Below are 21,507 nucleotides of genomic sequence, written 5' to 3' on the forward strand. Positions count from 1 at the left end.
CCCCCCAACCCACGCCCCGCTCGCGTTATGCTTGCTTAGTCTCTTTGAGGAAAGACTGACTTACAATAATAAACTACTATTTAACAAACTCTATTCTAATATTTTTACTAAAATTAATGTTACCAACATTTTATGACTTTACGAAGGCCAGTGCGTTTTTAAAAATCTCTGCAATGTTTTCATTGACAAAAATATTAAGTGTGTATATATCAAAGGTACAGTAACCGAATAGTTCGGTTCACCAACAGAACTATCCGAATAGTTACGGTAAAAGGGCAAAGTACAAAGAGCTACATAAAATGCCAGAAGGACCGCATCGGCGACAAACTCGGAAGGTATGCGGAGGGCCGACTGCCATGCCGTGACTGTGCACCCTTTGCGCGACGCCCTTTGCATATTAGCCTACTGAAAATCAAAATTCTAACGTTATTAATGACTCGTCGCCATGACAATCTAAATATCTACGCTCGTCGAAACACTAACGGCGCGAAATTACTCCCGCCCGATTTCCGGCCTCTAAATAAATGTACAAAGTCACCAGATGCGATCTAAGGAATCATCTTTCATAATACAAGGCGAAGAAAAATCATGGAAGATTGTAGGCATTCAGCATCTTTATCTCTCGGATACAAGAGTTCATTTTATGACCATTAATTTTGGGTGCGCGGGTGTTTTATCACAACGTCTGCGAGCTCTGTCGCGAGTCTCATTAATCAAAAGCATTTGTTTACAACGAAGGGAATTTGATTTGATTAAAATAATTCGCAATATCCTTGATAAATATCACCCTCGGTCTTCGTTTGATCTTCGTTGAAATTAATGGTAGAGGATCCAATCACGCTTGTGTCTCAACGTCACCAATCACCGTGCCAAATGTTTGTAAACGGATTTGCTATTCAAATACTGGTCACATTTTTTGCGTGCTCTGTATTTTGTTGCGGGGTAGGTTTTGATACCGCGTATTCATTGCCAAGCCACAAATAACCTTTTATTATCTAATTAAACAATTTGTGGAATTTTGGCCTATTTTATCTATATGAAACAAAATATCAATTGTAAAAGGTAAGAGATTTGTTTTCTAAATATAGTGTAGTGCCATCGATGTCTCACTCTCACTTTGTCTTTTTAATTCTATCTGCCGATGTTTTCAGATATATGTTATAGATTATTTCCAGTATAGTCACCTGGTTTCCATCCATACACAATTCTCGTGCTACGTATTCGTACGAAATAATTTGAGAGGTCTTTTCTCGTGCGGACAACAAAAGAATGGAATGAGCTGCCGGCGTCAATGTTTCCAACCAATCATAACGTGGGTACCTTAAAGCGCGTACCATTCTTCGGCTACATTACCACTTAACTGTAGGTGGGATCGTGGTCAAGCACTGGTTTTAAAAATCAAAAAAAAAGATAACAAGTTATAAACCTAGCGACATCTAGCGTTTAAAATCGGCAACTTTAAATCAGAGTGTAACAAAGGGTCAATAAACAGTTATCTTGTAGCGAGGGGTAGGATGAATAACGAGGGATGTCAGAGCGATGTGTGCCGGCTCAGTCCCCAACACAGCAGTCCGGCAGCCCGGCGGACCTAGCGGACCCGGCGGGTCGCGATTAAGCGACGCTAATTCGAACTGAACTCGAATCCGAGCGGACGGGCGCATAGAGCCCGACGATTTGTTGACTGCTAATTGACTCAACGACTGATTAACTGCTAGGATTGAGAGCCTACGCGGGTGAAGCTCTTAGAAGATTTCCTCTCATTTGTCTCTACTGCAATAATTAGTAAGCGTACATACTACAATTGAATACAATTTAAAACTATAAATTTGTGAATTTATACTTATTCAGTAAAACTGTTAAAAACGAAATGTATATATACAAAACTTTTCTTAAAATGTCTTATTAGTTAGTCATAATGCGATCAACAAACTATAAAAAAACAACAAAAACTAAATATAAGTTTTAAAAACGAACTATGTGACTAATTCATTTCGCTTTAACTTGAACTTGAATGCGCAATTCCAGTTTAAGAAAAAAACGAACAAAAGCAGCAAGAAATGCAACACGATAAAAAGTCTACAATGTTGACATTATTAAAATAACATCTTAAAGGGTTCGCGCAACAAACAAAATATCATTATAATAACACGGATGAGTAGACATGAGACAAAAACAAAGCAAACGGCAACAAATTATATTAAATCAGAGATAATCCTGTCAATTAATTGGACTTAGTATTGGAGAGCGGTCGGCGGCGCGGCGGCGCGGCGGCGCATGCGCGCTGTCCTAATGCGAGACAATCGAGATACCACAAACGATTTCAATAAAAGATTTCCTCTTTAATCTTATAATTTTATTAATGTTAACTAATATAAATATGTCATTATTGTTCACTTATAAGTTTTAGTTGCTTTTTACATTCAAATAAAAATTTACTACCAACAAATTCACTATAATAGTGCATCTATCGTCATAAACAGGAAAGTAGCGTTGTCAAACTTCGTGGTCTCTAACCATTTGATTTTTATAAACCCCTATTCTAAAATGTTTCTAAAAATTGACGAAGGAGCGTTTTATAATTTGGTTGCCAGTTAAGAACAAATTTTCTCAGCAAGACACTTTATTTTGCATCACATTTTATTTAATTTCTAAAAGTAATTTCTTCGCATGTATTAAAAGCTAAAGAGGGTACGGTTTTTGTTGTAAAATTACTAGGTTATTTCTTTTAAAAGCGCCTAATCCCGCGCGAGTGGCGGGGCGATGGTCGGTTGACAGTGACACATCGGTACACGGCCCGATGTCCGACTGTAATTCTATCCGACACTCGGATCTCGGATAAACGGATACGGTTTATGTATACGATTCTACACTCAATTAATAGGCTTTATTTTAGCGCAGAACATTGGGGGAGCCTCGCGTCATACGTCCGAATGGAACGTGAAAAATTATGATTTACCGATCGATTGTTTTTTATACTGAGCTTTGTGAAAGGCTTTTTATTCTTTTTAAACGACTTTAATGAATTGGTCGTTATGTATCTATTAACATAATGGTTTTTAGAAGCTAAATTCAGTTTTGTCATGCCATTACATTTTGAACACGAACAACCAACGAGAAAGCAAAATCAGAACAATTTTTGAGTTGAGAATAACGCCACCTAGTTTAAAATTTAGAAAAGGTTAACTTTACCTATTGTTACGATAAAGAGGTAAAGTGAAAAACAAGTTTCTTGAGTTATATATTCAGTTTGAACAAATTAAATCGTCCATGTACCAATTCCCATTTGAAGTACTTAAAGGGAAGTCAGAATCGAGTATCGTTCAGACCGCGCCGATCAATCACCATCCATTAAACAAGAAAAGAAAAGCGGTTTCCCTCTCCTCCCCCCCGCACGCCGGCCCTCCAATCGGCCCAATTTACATGAGAGCCGCTTTTTCCTCGCATCGAGATTAGCCCCCGAATGAGTTTGATGAATTGTTCGCGCCCTGCCGGCAGGCCGGGACTCCGCCACCTACCGGTCATTTGTTAAAAATACACCCGATCCACGGATCTAATTGTCTCCTCTAATTTCACACTCCCCAGTGATATCTGCTCGTTTAAATTAAGAATGTCTTTTTTTAATCCTTTTTCACACTTTCAAGCGCTTTTGTTTTTATTCACATAAAACTTGCAGCATTGGAAGGAATTACTGAATTTTAAAAACTTGGAAAAATGAAAAAAACTACGTAACTGAATGTGGAACTTCTCATTTTAGATGTATTAAACAATACCTTGTAAGGATAGGTTTAATTAGGTAATGCGTATCATGTAATCCATTAGGAAAAGTTCAGGTTTTGAAGATTTACAAAAGTCCTTAAAGTTAAATAAATAACAGGTAAGAAAAAAAATGAAGTAGTGAGATGTAATGATTAAACAAAAAAAACTAGGAAAAACTGAAAATAAATGATTCTAGCTATTCATTTTTATTTCAACGTCGTGACGTTTTATTTCTATATAATTTTTCATTTACGTTATTATGTCATTTTTAAGTGTGCTTAATCATTTATATTGTTCTATAAAATGGGCATCTAATTATTATTTTGGTAAGATTATTTTGTCCCTTACCTTTCGAGATGTTTTACGATGTCCTCATAAGCCGCTCTACAATTCTCCCAAATACCAGATCTGTTGACAAAGGAAATAAAATAAGAAAAATGAGGAAGACATAAAATAAAAAAAAATGAGAAGAGATGAATGAAAGCGGCGGTGCAAGGGTTAGAATACTTTTATTGTTACAAGACTGCAAAGACAAGAGTTGCTACAAAGCGTTCCCAAGTATTCGCAAAATAAAAAGTTCTCAAATGAAAGGGTTTAAATGTTAAAGGAATAATTATGAGCACTCAATATTAAATGTTCCGTTAGGCTGCGCGAGGGGCCGAAGAAATTAATTATGTTTTTAAAACAATCGCTTATATTTGTGCCGTGCCAACTCATGCGTGATGCTTGGAATTGTTTCTCAATTACTTCGCCTCTTTGTTTTTCAATAAACTCTCTTTCATTTCTTTGACAACAAATAGTTAGAAAGTATTTCATTACGTAACTGTTATAAGATTCTAATAAGAAGTTCGATTTTTTATGTTAAATTGTTATTGTTTGCTTGTGTTTTTACTCATGGTTAGTTGCAGTAGTAAAGGATGATGACGTCACAGGTGTAAGAACGTTAGCTAATATGTGTAATACAGCCGATATCCGATAGATTGAATCACATAGGGCCAGTAAGACAGTGGGGTAAGTCAAGTGAGCATTGTGGGTCTTCCGGCGGAAGTGAGGGCACTCAGTGTTTGTACTTTTCTTATTGGCTTAGCGTGCTTAGACATTTAACCTGCGGCCGCAGCTATTGACCCGATAGAGGGTTTCTTTCGGTAAACGCGGCGGGTAAGCCGATTTGTTGCTAGATTGCCGATTTCCGCCTTTAATTGTTTCAACCTTGAACTGTCACCACTGACGACTGCCTAATTCCTATAATCCATTTGTTTCATTCAGTTACAAAACATTTTTTTTTGTACAAAAGATACATCAATGATTATTGTTTATTGAAAGAAGAAAAAAATACTATTGAATATAATCAAAGGTGTTCCTTTGTCATAACTCCGTGCCGTGCCACCTTAGGCAGGAACCAAAACCTTAACGTCAACAATACCTCATATTTTATGCTCGTCGACATTTAATTAACGTAACAATATACATAAAATACATGTAGTTTCCGTTGGTTTATCAATCATTAAAACTGAAATAGATCGCCATGTATTGACCGGGCGTGGTGGCGGACAAAACGATGCCCAAACAATCCCAGCGCGACCGCCGCTTTTCATGACTTTACCAATATCCGTTCCAGGTTAGTTTTATTGCCTTTAAAGTTTTTATTTTATTAGACACGATGCACGACAAGTCAATTAACTTATTATATTCTATGCCGTATAAGTTATTTTATTAAAATCGTATTTGGACAACGACGACGTCAATTTTTTATCTGTAAACATCTATGCTAGTAAAAGGAATCATAATATTTACGTGTAAAAAACCTTATCAGAAAAATTGAATTAAATTAGTCGTTATGTATAAAATTATTTGATTATAGTGGTAGAAAAACTGTGCAATTAATCCTGAGCCTATTTTATTAATTCTTGGAAACTACCAGAGACTTTTATTAAAAAATACGTCATGTTAAAGTTAACTTTAACAGAGATAGAGAATAACGCCATCTAGTGGGCAAATTGTAAACTTTAGTTACTTAATTAGAACTTTGCGGATTGCTTTGAATAAAAACATTTTTATATACTAGTTCTTTAAATTACTAATTCCTTACGTGTCAGGGCCAAGCTGCATCTGTAGTTCAGAAGGGTCTGCGCGACCGGTGAAGGCCCACGCCCTCACAGAATACCTGCGTAAGATTGCTACTTAACGTACTTAAGCTTCGCACTGACAAATATTTACCTAAGAGGTGAAACCATAGTAAATAGACGCGAGAGATTGAATTAAAATAAAAGTATTTTTGCTAACCAATACGTTTATTCAAAGAAACCTATAAGAAAAGTAATCTAAACATACGTTGTCACGATCAATAAATATATCTAATTAGCAATATGACATATAAGAAATTTAGAATTTATTGAATTATATAATTTATCCAAAATGCATGTACTAGTTTATGTAAACGTTACACAGTTCTTCTAAAATATGTTGTTAACTTTAATACTACGTTAAAACGACTGTTTTTGTAAATAATCGGATTCGCCATAAACAAGTGATCATATGAATCACAGCAACTGAAAACAGTTATTCACAATTATTTGTTTTTTTTTTTTCAGAAATTCTCTTTAAGATTAATGTATCTTTTAATAGTTCCAGATAGGCTTCTTCCTAGAATATGACATACGACAATATCCAAATGTCATTTTGTCTTTTATAAGAGTAGGTGCAAATGAGCGTCGGAAACAACAATGTGATCGTCGCCCATGAACATCCGCAACACCGGAGGACGTAATTTAAGTTCTATTTAGTATGATAATATTTACCTGGCGAGCGCCTCCATGTTGTGCATGGGCTGTCCCTTGATGATGGAGCCGTCGGGCCGCGGCACGCCCGGGTGCATAGGCGACATGAGGGCGTGCTGGTGCATGAAGCCCATCGGGCCTAGGTGCGTCGGCGGCGCGTTGTAGCCGTTGGCCAGTAGCGGCGACTTCTCCATTCGGGCCATCTCTGTTAAAACACACTGTTGTTAATACTCTGTCACATAAAAGTAACACAAGATTGTCGTTCTTCAATCCAATTGGAGTTTATTTCGTTTAATAAATTTAATTTGTTAAATTCGATATAAAAACATTTCTCCTGAATACACAAATTAGACTATCGATCTCTTGCGGACTTTGTTCATAAATACCCCCAAAATTTGTCAAAATAAATAGCGCGCCACTCTAACGATACAGCGAAGCGTACCTGCCGAGGTAAAATCCAATTAATGGCGGGTATTATCATTTAATTACCCGTTCCAATAATCGAATCGACCGTAAACGGCGAATCAACAATAATAAAATGAGCAATGAATTTGAGACTATTGTTTTGTGGGCACCACAAACAGCCCGTGTAAACATAGGGGGTGTTGGACAAATATTCTTAAAATGGCACACCCTTTTCGGGGGTTGTTTTTGGAGGTTTTCGGGTGGTCTTTGGACGTCCGCGAGCCCCCACCGGCGAGGTCACCAAACGGACCGGGCGTCGGAAACAATTAACGAGGTGTCGAATTATACACGAATTAACGGTCGGGCCGTTAAAGGAAACACCCTTTTCCATTGTCGCCGGCGTTTCACAAAGGATTTCGGGATTGCTGACGATTCAATACATGCTTAGCTTTGTTATGCTATTAGCGACACAGGTTATGGCACAAACACCCGCATAATGTTAATCCTATAAATCAACACCGCATAATATCTTACACGGTGTACTGCATTGATTATGAACAAATGTTTTGACTCTATTTCAAACAAGACTGTAAAAAAATGTCAATAGATTATCCATTAACTAGTAAATTAAGTTGTTATTGAAATCATACAGAGCAGTAATAATCTAAAATTGATAATAAATTAGAGAAGTATAGCTTTAGGTTCAATGACCTTCGCAAAACTCTGGTATCATAATTTGTTTTATTAGAGAAATATATACGAAACAAGAATATCACATGAATGTATAATGCCACCCTTCACTCACACTAAGCAATACTCGGTGATTAAACTAAGTTACAAACAAACAAACATTATGACCAATGGACCCTGAATTAATTGACCGGGTGTATTTACTTAGTTAACCGCTTCGGTTATCTTCTGAGCCATACACCGGTTAAAATTTACATTCGTGGTTAGTAGATATTGAATCTCATGTGTGTACATTAGATTTTAACAGGTAGTTTTATTTGTGTATCGAATTAACTAATGTTTAAGAGTAAAGTTAGATTGTTAAAACAATAGTTGATTTATCAAAATATACTATAACATTACTTAATTTCAAATATTGTTTTTTAAAAATGTAAGTTTGTCACAATAATGTCAATTTCAACTTAATATTAAATCGCACAATAGTCAACAAAGAAGTAATGTTTCAAAAGCCATTTAAACAATAAGTTTTACATTTCCTTGTTCGTGCAAAATTTATTTGAAATAAACCACAATACGGTTAAACAACTAACAGTAATATTTACAAATCCTTGCGCACACACGAGCCCACGCGCTTTGGTCAACCGCATTCACTAATTAACTGGATGCGTGTTAAATCTCATATCCTGCGGTCAGACCCTATGCTGTCTCTTTCTTACAAGTAGCGTGGCCTATATTTGTTTCATTTCTTTTTAATCGCGTAAACATTTTCACGTATCGAGAATTTTGGCATAACTTTTTTACTAATGATTTTCTCCCATACCATTAACTACTACTATAAAGTACTATAGTTAAGGTACTAAGTTACTATAAAGTACTACAATATAATTACAATTATTTACTATTCCTATATATTTGTTTGTTTTAACCACGATTAAAAAAGCTTAGGAATTCCGAGGCAAATTCATTTAAAATCCTAATCACCTGTATTAAATATTATTGTTATAATATGCTTCAGTTTTAATAGCACGTTGGCAAAAAAGTACAAGTGAACAAAATGGCATTTAATCGGCGATCGATCGAATGATCTCTCGAGTTGAAAAAAGAAACACCGTTGGTCGATTACCATTATAACTATTATTATGTGAATCCGCTCATTAAGCATTTAAAGAAATAAAACGATCGATTGTGAACCATTATGATATCGATTCCCGTCGATTTATTGATCGAATATCGACTGTCCTCGATAAATGACCGCATCAAATTACCGACCATTATATCGAATTAGAATCGATAGAATCGGGACCCCAATTAGATCACTTATGTGTTTAAAGGAGGTTGGGATAGAGGCAATCATAACCGCAAATTTAAAAGACCATTTTATTTTTTAAAAGTGCTCAACGACGTTCGCTCAATAAGGCTTTATTTTTTTTAACAATCGAACATCGAACGAAAAGCAACATTTGTATTGTACTAATTGATTGAGGCATGTTTTATGATATGGCAAAGCTACACTCGCAGCCAGTAAGATAATGGAACAGACATAATAACCATTGAGTTTTATTACGCTCGGATTACAAAATGACCAAACGGCAAAGGCATAAATAATTGGCCATAAAGCGAAAAGAACGAGCTCTGCGACTGACAATGTATAGTTTGTGACCACTCGCTCACCTGCCTACAAACTGTTCCTACGTACTAATATGTTCGTATGTGCATCATACTATGTTTGTTTTAACAATTTTAATATCACAAACATGATAGCTTAATCATACATTTTAAAAGACCACAGTCAAAACTATTACTTCTGAATCTTAAAATGACTGCACTGTTTGTGCCCTAGTAGTTATAAAGTTTATTACAATGTATATTTTGTTAATTGAAATACCTATATGTAAACAAGATTCCAAAGCGTATTTTTCTTTAATTAATTGTCCTTTGGGTACTCGACGACATTTAACTCAATAAGACTTGGCTGTCTATCTAAGAATTGATTATTATTTATTGTCATTAATATACCTATGTTTAACTATTATTAATAATATAAGGCTAAGTCATTTAATAATTAAATTCTAAGTTTCTTACAATGTTGCATTTAGTCATCAATTATTAATTCCACGCACTCTAAAACTTATTTCAATCTATGTACCATCAAATATTACGAAAAATAAACGCCTAGATTTTATAACTCCCTGGTATAAGTTAAAAGTTTAACATAACAGTAATGGCCGGTAAATCACAAGAAACGAATAAATTATTAGATGCATTAAGCTCTTGCAATATAAATACGAAGCTAATAAAAATACAAAGTTGTTAAATGTTTATACTTTGGTGTGCGGCATTGCTGCACTGTGTGCTGTGATTGAACAGGGATAGAGGTTACAAAAATATATTGTAAGTATGTACAGTCAGCTGCACAAATATGCACACATTTACAAAAGTCAAGAAACTTGTATACCGTTTCAAAAATATGTATACATCCGTATACTTCTGACCAGGAATATATGCTATTGACGGCTACGTCACATCACATCACATCACATTTTTAAAATCGAAATTCTGAATTGTAAAAATGTGAGTTACTGAAGTTTGATTCAGGTGACTGTAGCAAAAATTATTATATTAGAGTGAACTATCCTACTGTTAAATGAAACCTTTTCTTTAAACTTTTATATTTTTGTATATTTCCATCGCAGTTAAGTTTCAGTTAAGATAGCATGACTAATATTTGAAACATATTCCCCGTTACTGTTCTTATTTTGTTTATTTAGTTATAGTTACTTTATAGTTATTGTAACGTGTTATTGTAACTAATTTAACGATTATTCTCTGTATGCAAGCTTAGTTACCATCAGATTAGCGTCCTCATAGTCGAGTTATTTATACTCTTTTAATTATAGCATGGCGCGGGTGACGTTTTAACGCTCCCATTAAATGACGCAATTTGAACTACATGTAATCATTTTAAATATTGTTTGTTTTGCATGAAAATAAATTAGATGTTTTTCTGCAGTTTTAGTTAATCTTCTTAAAAAAATAAAACATGTTTTAATGCTTTTAGATGTTATGAAACTTATGCTTAAGAAGGGAATGGATTCAGATATAACGGCTGATAGAAATGTATGGAAGAGCAGCAATACTGTGACGACCCTCCGTAGGGGTAAGGGCAAGTTGATGATGAAATGTTATAAAACCTACTTATTTATTATAATAGTTAAAACAAAATTTAGAAAGTACTGTCATGATAGCTACAACAACAAAAGTAGACTGCACTTAGAGTAGTAGCTATGAATCCTTGTATAACAAAACAGTTAACGTTAAGTGAACTGAGGTCAAGCCTCGGAATGGCAAGCCAAATGATCGGCAGACGCGGAGAGGCGGCAAAACGAAGAATCTCGAAAATGATACAAAACAAGGCGAATTAAAAGTAAATTACAGCCGGCCGGCAAGCGTGGCGTTTACAATAAACACATAATTGTACGGTCAGTATACCAATGGCATATACGATTGAGCGAAATAACTGTCTGCAATTTGGGAGTTGGATCGCTTTTTGTCGCTTACACGGCCGGCTCTGTTAACTGTGAAAATGAAATTTTATTTGAGCATTATCATTAAAATGCTTTTTATCTTTACTAAAAGGGACAACAACTTTTAAGACGATGTTTTAAGCTATTTTAAAATTTTATCCATTATTTAATAATACTCTATAACTCGTCTGTACAAAGAGCACACACACAGCCACCTACATATTTACTATTAAATAATGGCGAAGTGCAGTATTTAGTTTATTTTTGTGAATTTAGTATTAGTGTTAAACGAATTAAGGGATGGTATTGGCTCCTTTAATACAGAGAATCAACCTAGTAAAGATTAAAACAATTTATGTGCAATGTATTTGTGAAATTACATGCACAGTTCACAATATTGTGTTTTTGTTTAAATAAAATAAATAAAGTCCCTAGTTGTAACAGTACATCTATTAAGAGATGAAAAGAAGTTCTATTCCGAATAGTCAACAATATTGGAGACGGACAATCGGCGACACAAGTCACGCGCCGGCAACAATCAATAACAGTAATACACGAACGCCGACAAATTGTGTTCGGTCAACAACTTGCTCGGACAACAATAAACATCGCTCAATTGTATTGCTAGAATTATAATACTAAAATATCGCAACATAAACGTAAAAAGTTGTATAAATTAAGTTAATTTTATTGTCCTTATTTATTGTACAAGGAATGGTTATTTCGGTAGCACTTTTTCATTATTTTTCAAAAATTATAAAATGCCCTCAACAATTTAATACTTTCACTTGTACAGTAATACTATACAAAAGAATATTTTGTAAAAATAACGGTCTCCACATTGTCCAACATTATAAGGGTAAGTTTCTTATTTGTGGCAACACAGACAGACTTATGTCTTCGCCATAAACTCTTTCATTTGGGCCGGACGAGCCTTATGAACAATAAAACGTCGAGGGCTGGAGATTTGGACTGTAATAAAATATTTGCCCTAGCACACGCTAATCCGCGTCCCTTTACTTACCAACGTAATTTGAGAAGTTATAGGCTTTAACAAGGATTGCCTGTTTATTGTACTACGAGATACTCGTATATTGTTACTTAGGAATTAACTAACATTTTAAAAGATTTATTTAATTATTAACGCACTTGTAACTAAGTTAATATGTTGTAAAAAATTATAACACAGCAGATTAAGAACAGGTAATAAAAATAATGTTGTACAGAACTCTGTAAAATTGTTTTTTTTTTTTAACTTTTAATAAACTATGTATTTTTTTTATTAAAAAAACAATTAAACTATTGATATTAAAAAAAACCTAATTAAGTTATGTAATGAAAAGGAATATAAATCTGATGATTGTGAGTAAAATCTGTTAATATTACTGACATTAATCCAGGGCCGGAATAAGCGGACAGAGCGGGCAGAGCGGGCAGTCGGGCAGAGTGGGCAGTCGGGCACTCTTAACGCGATACGCGCCAATAGGATACGTATTCAGCGGCAATCCGGGATATTTTCATGGGCCAAATAAAAGTTCTCCCTCACTGCGCGAAAGAGGGTCAGGCTTAATTACTCGTAAATTGACCGGGATAGAACTTTATCTCGAATAAATACACGCGTCAATATTAGTATGTGCCAGACACATAATTATACTATAGTATGTTATTACGTGTAAAGTAATATCTCACGTTTTTAATTTATTGAAGCAAATAAACGGCAATCTCTGGTCTAAAGTCGTACAGTACCATCAAAATTAAACATAAAGTGAGCAGCTTTAAACTATCGTAATCATACTAATATTACAAATGCGAAAGTTTAGTTGGATGGATGGATGGATAATTGTTAGAGTTTGTAGCTTCAACGGCTGAACGGATTGCGATGAAATTTGGTGAAGATGTAAAGGATAGTCTGGAAGAGCACATAGGCTATTCACTTTTGTTTTTTTTTTAGTTCCACACGGACGGAGTCGCGGGCAAAAGCTAGTTAACATTAATTTACACATTTCACACTAAATTAGGAGCCTAAAGCGATTCCATTACAAACTATAGCATACGATATAACGTAAATTCCATAAATTCTAAAGGTTACAAATCGACACAATGACTACTTAGCATTAACAAATTGACGATACCGCTAAAGCAAGCCCAAGTAGCATTCACGTATTCGAGCTTGTTAAAAACCAAGTCAAACGTAAAAATCCACAATGGAACTTCGTTCATTGTAACATAACTATTACTGATACAGACAGACATCGAGGCATATTTTTATTAATATCGCCGCACAAAAGGGAGATTATCCGTCGGCGGCAACCGGCAGCTGCTACTATGTAATATTTCTGTTTGAACTTAATATCACTGATACCGTTTCCATAATTTTAATATTGCATTCATTTCTCTGGGTATCGTAAAGGTAATTTCAAACGTATGACGTTATTTTAGGCGTACTTTTAACCTGAACATCAATGCTTTTATGATGTAGGTAAACAAAAGATTTATTGAATGTTTTTTTATATCATTTTTAAAAGAACAATTTGTGTATAACATTTTTACCTAATATACATCCTTAAATCCTTATTGTCTTTTACTCTTTCACCTTTTAAACATATAATCATGAAGATATTACACTGAAGTAGAAGACATTCTTGTGTTTATTAATTTCCTCCAAGAATATTCTACACACTTTACAATCAATTATAATTTATAGTCCGTAACCTACAAAAAAATAAAAAATCAATATAAGCAATTGATGATCTTATTATAGTTAATATTTGCTTTTTTATCGTAAGCATAATATAATTTCACGTCAGGAATATTTTTGCAAAATGTTGACATTTGCTTGGAAAAATATAAGAGCGCAAACGGTTTTTAACGTGCTCTCGGTCCGGCAATGCTGGTATGTTATTAAACAATTATACTTTTTGCCCGTTACATACAAACGGTAAGCAAACATTTGTAATTTTCACATATATCTTGTTATTCGCGCTGTACAACGTATTTCAATGACTTAATAGTCGGTTATTATCGTCGTAGCACAGATAATAAAAATGCCACTGTTACGGAAAAAGGAAACGTATAATCCAGTTTCGATCGATTAAATATCGCTTTAGTTTTCAAAAGCTCGTTGACATGTTAATGATGCAAAAGGAAAAAACATCCATTGGAATCGAGAATTTTTAATGAAATTACATTGATTTTTTTACTATGGTCAATGTTACATTGAAATAAAGCATACGGATGGTGCATGTGAAAATAATTCGGTAAAAATTAAACAACTTCTCCAAGACTGAGGCGAGCGAAGAATGTTGCCAGAACCATACAAATACGGCCGGTGTTGCTAATTAAAAGAAATTCCAACGTTATGCTTTTACTTGCAAAAAAAGGTAAAACGAAGCCGTGATGAGTCTCAAGGTGTGAGCGATGCCGTAAGTGGGTAGCAAAACAATTTAATTGTAAGCCCGTTCCACATCATGAACGAACGATGGGAATAAAACACTTTATATCGTATGTATGGAAATTGTGCCAATGTAATGTTTGTTGCGGAGGATAAGAAATGTTTATTGCTCCATGAAACAAAAAGCAAAGCTTCACAGATGGTAACATGATTGATATCATTCGTCCATGTGTAATTGCATTCCAATTTAAATATACAACTGTAAATCTCTTTCTATTACTGTTAGTGTTGCTTTATCATAACAAGATTAATATCGACCAGTATCATTAAGTGTCGTCTTATTTCCATATTATTTCTCTAGACAAATAAATAAAATCCATAGACATTCATTAATTTTTAAGAATCAAATTTATTTCTTAATATTTTAATATGAAATCATTAAATTATGTTTCATTTTTAAAAACTATTTTTTTTTCGTTGCAAACTACAAATCATTGAGCATTACTACTTCGAGCTTGTGGCATACATCTTACAGTAATCCGGGATCACGGAGTTACATAAGTAACTATAGGAGTATTACCTTTGTGAATTCGCTTTGTGCCTTAGTAATCCCGGAATATTATCAAGCCTACAAAGTTGAATAACAAAACATAATTAGACATAATAGAAGCGATTGATATGATTGATTCAGTAAATAATAGTGTATGACAGTAGCTAAACTAATTACTTGATAATAATTATTAAAGTTAATTAGTTGTGTAGGTGGGCGCGTCGGAAATAAATATATCAGTGAACGCACAATTAAACAGCAATGCAGTTGGAACGTTTCGCAATGCCGCTGCCTGTGCCAATTCTACTGTTTTTACGTTTCTAGTATCGAGCATTGACATACGAATAGAAATATGACAGAATAAGTCATTCAAAAATATATATAAGGCAACCTGATGCGTTGACTTGTTATAAACAATAAATTAAAAATAAACTGAATAGGTCGTACAATTCTGTTCATTTGTTGAATTGTGGCTCTCCCTTTTGGTATTAGACCAGTGACAAGTAATAAAAGGCTGTTACATATAACTCATGTACATGTATCTTGCAAGTAGAAAAATGTCACTTAGATTCACGTGACCTAAGGGATTAGAGCTCTATCGTGTCGGAGGCCAAGACCCACTTTGGGTCGCTGCGCCAACGCAGTAAGTAAGTAAAAACTATCGGGACACTGTAGTAATGACATGATTTACTGTTTCATTTCATCAAGTGTCATTTATGCATTAAAAAAGTGTCTATTTCCCGATTCCTTACCATATTCATTCAAAAGCAGCACATTAGAGCATCGCGTCGCGTCGTGCCGCATCGCTACGGCGTTTAATTGTCGCCGGCACTCGCGCGGATTGTTACGATTTCCTTACAAGGCGCAACAGTAATTTGTTTGATTGCCAGCAATTGCAACTCGATGTTTTAACCATTAAAATTGTAAACTCGGCCGCGGATAGCAAGAAATTGCTATGATTGCAGACTCGAGGTGTGTTTACCGACCGTTTTGCGTACACACTGCGAACGTATAAAAACGATAAATTTTCGATTCAGTGAGTGAACGCGCGAATTAGTTTTTTTTGCAATACGATAAATGTTTTAATTGTGTTGCGTAGTAAAAAAAAGTTCGCATAAACTCGACAGACACAATTTGTAAATGACAGTTCTATCATTACCATTGCAAAATTTTCCATTCGCTGTAGTAATTTTCCATTATGATAATATCAAGAATAGAATTTTTACAAAGAATAGTAATAAAGCGAACGTAACACTTTCTGTGCATTGATCCTCGACAACTAAAGACTACCTTTTATTAAATTAGTTTTTATAATCGGAAATAAAAATAGTCAAGTTATTATAGTCATGAAAAAAATTGTAAGCTGTAAAATCGTTATAAGGGTTCAAAAGCTAAATTGTAAGTAATAATTAACGCAACTCAACAAAACCATAACAATTACAGAACAAAGGTGAAAATATGCGTGAACAGGAAACAATGTGATCCATCAAATCTCACGCCCTTAACATAAACAGGCAAATCCTTACTTAATTTCACTCGCAGAATTCAATCAGAATGTAAGCTCCCATACCCCTGCGAGTAATGTTATAATGCCTTACATTATCCCCCTCTACCCCTCGCGTGTCCCTCCGCACCCCGCCCGGGAAACATCCGAATCGCGGCGACATCGTACGGAAACCTTTAATTATTATCAACACATCATTTTCATGCCAGCCTCCATGAATGTGGGGTCGAGACAAAATATTTTCTGTCCGTTCATTAATCATAAGCTCCGTTTTTAATTTCAAATTCATACACCAAATTAAAAAAAATTAAATTGCTAAGTTACATAGCTCATGAATTTGTAAAAAAAATATAAAAATAGTTAACTTTGCGTAAGTAAAATGTGGTTAAGTTATCAAATTTGTTAAAATTTTTCACAAGTTCCACAGAGTTAGGAATAGAATTTTTAATAATTTTACGTTCCAATAAGGTAGAAGAAACACTTCTTTATCGTCATAGAGAGGTTTGCAATCCGTGTGAATTACAACCCACGTCACTAAGAAGCCCCGATACAAACATCGCAAGACGGAATGAGCATCGATTTTGATTTACCATCTAAAAGATAAACATCAACCCTTCCGGCAAGCACGTGGGCCGACACGTCCCTTTAACGCATTTCATATTCCTATTTCCATTCCGTTCAACCTTCCTACGAGGATTATATTCTGGCTGCGATGTTTTCGTATCCTATTATTTCACAGGGTGAAAATGGGCCACCCGCCTCCTTACGCACATCGAAAGCATACATGTACATTGCGTGTCTGTACAGGATTGTGTATGTGTGCAGTTCCCGTATACGATGTGTGCGAGTGACGTCTCATCAGCTGTAAACCACTGTCAACGACTCGTCAAAATAATATTGGCTTAACGCTTAATTCCATTTCGCCTGTGGAACTGAAATTAGATATCTGCACGAATTTCATTAAAGTTTAATATTATACCCTTCCCTTGTATGTTAAAATGATGATGTACGTAATAATTGACAAAAACAATCTCAGTGGATTAGAGTCACAACTAAAAGCATGATTTAATGAATGGCTTCATTCGACTCATGTAATTGCAAAAACACACACGGAATAGACACCATTTCTTGTATCATTGGTGTTTGTACATCGCCTTAATTTAACTACTATTTGTATAAAGTGATATTTTAACGACTGATAGAATTTAAAATTAATAAAAGCGCAGTGTCCCTCATATCATGCCAAGTATCAAATATTAATTATTCAAACGCTATATGTGGCGGCAGTAGTCCGTGCCGTGGAAATAAAACAATGCCTTTTTCACTTATGAGAGTGTTTCGAATTGCAAATTTAGGGAAAAAATGCGAATGAACTACACTCAAAAGTCAAATGCGGCAGTGCGCGATAAGCAAGTGCCGCTTATGCAAGATCACGAATGTAATTGCTCCCTTGTCTGGCACGACACTTCACGTCCGAGAGAGACGGAATATTCACATCCCACAAGAGTAAAAGAGATGAAATACAAAATAGTCAACAAAAGCGTAAGCGACAAAAATGATTGATTACCAGCCGTCTTGCGCTGAGCTCTATTTAATCACTTTATTCCCTTTTCTCCGTTTGTGTTGGGATGATTTTGTATTTGTGTAATTTGTATAGCAAATGAGCGGGACTCCTTTACGTTGGCACTCGTTAATATCTTCACGGAAGATCAAGTTGACATTTGTGTCCGCGGGAACCGGATGTTTTGCGATATCATCGAATTTGAATATGTGATATATAAGAAAATTTTATTTTAAATGTAATAAACTAATACAACCTAACGAAAATCAATAGATAAATAATCGCCGTTATATTATTTATAGGCGTTGGTTATTACTTACCGCTCATATGTCCGTTTTCGTAAGGTGAATAATCGCCATTTTCCAGTCGATGTTTCTTGAAGGGATGTCCGGGGAACTGCGTGGCTGCGAGCGAGAGACCGACACCCGACGCGCGCTTCGGTGGTCGGCCCGGTCTGGAGCTGCGGACATTGTAGCACGTTACTGCCGTTTAACACAACACACTTAAACTACGGTAGGGGACGTAAAAAACAAAACATAACCGCTAAAATAAACGTGCCAAGCAGAACATGTAAAAATTGCGAAGGAATTTAAAAAAATGTATCATGCACGCTAAATAATCAAATGGCCGATTTCGTTAATGAATTTATCTAAAGAAATAAAGAAAATAATCCCTTCAAAACGTTCGTGAATTTACCCACCATAGTTGAAACATAAGAATTATTTGTTCGTAAAATCATAAGCAGCGCATCAAATAAGCTGCTTTGGAAGTCTTATCTAATAAATCAAGTTCTCGCGAGGGGGAGAGGTCTCAGATTTATTTTTATTTATTTCACTCCCCCAAGATTTAGCGCCACAAGACATCGGCCGTAGTTTCCACAATTTCACGCTTATTGTTTTCCCATCCGTGATTTACGATCGTGTAATAGAGAACAGTATATTCTTGGCCGCAATAAACTTTGTCAACTAAATCTTTGCTAAGCCTATTCGCCTTGACCGGAACATACGCACTGACCATTTGCGATATACCTACTCCTCTTAATTATATAACCTGTGGGCCCTTTAAAAACATACGTTCCAAACATATAGTTATGCAAATATTTACAATTGGCACTCAAATTTTCGATAACCGTTTTTAATAACAAAGTAAAATCTTGTACATTGGAGACTTGAGAATTTGTAACTAAATTATACAACTAACTCATAAAACTACCTAATTGTAAGCATTTCCTTCATTTTAATATTGAATTATTGGTGATATAATTATATCAATTGCATAAAGATTAAAATCTCTTTAAGCAGACATGTTCCAAACGGAATTAATTAATGCAAATAATGCGATAAATAATTTGTTCGTACAATTTAAAAGGACACATTATTATATTAACATAATTTGTGCAATGCTACTTGTGTCTAAATTATTGCAATCAAACCGGTTTTTCGAGATAAGGTCTAACGCTTCGCGATACTCTAACCATTTTACAAAATAATATTTTTTTTAAACTCAATAAAATCATACCTTAATTCTCTGAACTATAAAGTAACGTTATAATAAAAAATAGATGGTAGAGTTTAGCTCATGATTAATCAGGCTAACATCTTAAATCTGTGACTTATTTGGATGGATAGAGTAAGAAAAATATGAGACATTATTAAAGATGAGTTACCAGGCAATCATAAGCAGCCAATTACACGAGAAGCAACTAATCCGCACTACATTACAACTAAGCGTCAGAGGCGTCGTCCAAGTTCAGCAATTATCGGGGGAGCGATGCTGTTATCATAGTATCGGCTTACGCAGAAACCGAGTCTCGCCTATTTATTTTTATGTCAGCAGCCGTCATTATGAGACACTCCATTAGCTAGGATTGCGGCGACTCCCGTTTTCGGTTACGCATTGGGGCGTACTGTACGTGTTGACGTTGGAGTTTTCCTTGTTACATCGTTATTTAAAGTGATATAAATCTTTAAATTTTTTTTTAATTATTCTACAGAATGCAATTAAAGTCTCAAATATTCTATAAAATGTGACACTCTTTATTTAAAACAAACAACTGTTTTAGTTGTAGGGTATATAGTTGCAAACCGAAACAGAAAATTATATATGATACCTTCAATAATTTCATTAAATAAATGTAAAAAAATCACAAGTTTTTATTACGGGTTTCTTTTTCAGTCACCTTAAATTTTTATGGTTGTCAATTAGATTTCCATAAAAAACTAATTGTCTATTCACATATTTCAGTCAGCGAGTAGCATATGGAGCGTAGAGCTCGGGGGAAGTCTCGAAATCGAATATTGAAAGTGTCGAGCGACACCGATAAGAAGACGCGTGCCGCGACCGCCACTTAGCCGGCGCGTAATCTGAACACCGCAAAGCTCGCACAGATAAACACCCATTAAAATGCGTTCGATTTATTACTGAACGATTTTCGAACGATTTATATACCGACCGACGAGCGCACAAATAAGTCCGCAACAGGTACTTAAGCTTTGTTTCCGGACCAGAGATAACTTAAAAGTTAATTCAAGTAACCACCAGATAAGTCGATTATTTTAAATTAATTGTTGAGTAGACCAATATAGCAAAAACATACACACGAATTGAGAGTCTCCTTTTTGAATTCTAGTAAAAATAATACTATTGGTATGTTTTATCCTTGAGAGAAATCCAATAAGAAACTAGATACTTGAAAATTAACCACAGCAGTATACTTATACAAGATTTTATATCAACTTTCAAACAAATACAGTAAATCTAATGCTTTCATTTAACATAACGATGTGTATTTCGTAGGAAAAGAATCCAACCCCACAGTGAAACTAACACCACGGATAGTTTTGCTGTATGTTATATTTGTTTGGCAATATTCATCAGTCACGAGCGGCACTGATCAAATAGCAGCCGCAAGTCCCCATACTGATGTACTTTGATAGATAGTTCAACAAACACAACTATTGTATTAAATTCTGCAAAAAATACAGCAATAACATTTACGAATAGTTTACACAAGATTGTGTTACTATTTTTATGTAAGCTATTTGAATGCGTTAGCAAAAAGGGAGTAACTAGAAAGCTTTTTCAATAGTGATGATTTACATTTAACGTTTAATTTTTCCTAAAAAATATATAGAAATTTTATTATTAAGAACTCCATTGTATTGTCCTCATTTAAAGATCTAATTTTGAATTTGTTTTAAATTAGTATTGAAAGTACATTTTCAACGGAAATATTTATATAAACAAAACTTAGTTTCTATAGCTGACTGAGAATAGAACTAAATTTTCGTAGACTGGATGTTAATGTAATCATAATTGCTAAGTTTACATGTATAGTTATAAGCAAGTA

The 21,507-nt window shown here is 34.8% G+C and overlaps 1 protein-coding gene across 12 annotated transcripts in view; it reads right to left on the reverse strand.

The window, feature by feature from the left end:
* LOC106106507 (dachshund homolog 2) overlaps positions 1-21,507 on the reverse strand; it is a 118,632-nt gene that overhangs the window by 49,926 nt on the left and 47,199 nt on the right. For 5 of the 12 annotated variants that reach the window (XM_013287099.1, XM_013287097.1, XM_013287094.1 and 2 more), the window contains 4 exons: positions 18,479-18,618; positions 6,555-6,738; positions 5,846-5,920; positions 4,105-4,164 (listed from right to left, as the gene is read on the reverse strand). In XM_013287099.1, the coding sequence (XP_013142553.1) occupies positions 4,105-4,164; positions 5,846-5,920; positions 6,555-6,738; positions 18,479-18,485 (326 nt within the window). In that variant the 5' untranslated portion in view covers positions 18,486-18,618. The remainder of the gene's footprint in view (positions 1-4,104; positions 4,165-5,845; positions 5,921-6,554; positions 6,739-18,478; positions 18,619-21,507) is intronic. The other 7 variants (XM_013287100.1, XM_013287098.1, XM_013287095.1 and 4 more) reach the window with 2 other exon arrangements.

The sequence above is a fragment of the Papilio polytes genome, unplaced genomic scaffold, assembly GCF_000836215.1.
Source record: "Papilio polytes unplaced genomic scaffold, Ppol_1.0 DF822178.1, whole genome shotgun sequence".
In the NCBI taxonomy this organism is placed as follows: domain Eukaryota; kingdom Metazoa; phylum Arthropoda; class Insecta; order Lepidoptera; family Papilionidae; genus Papilio; species Papilio polytes.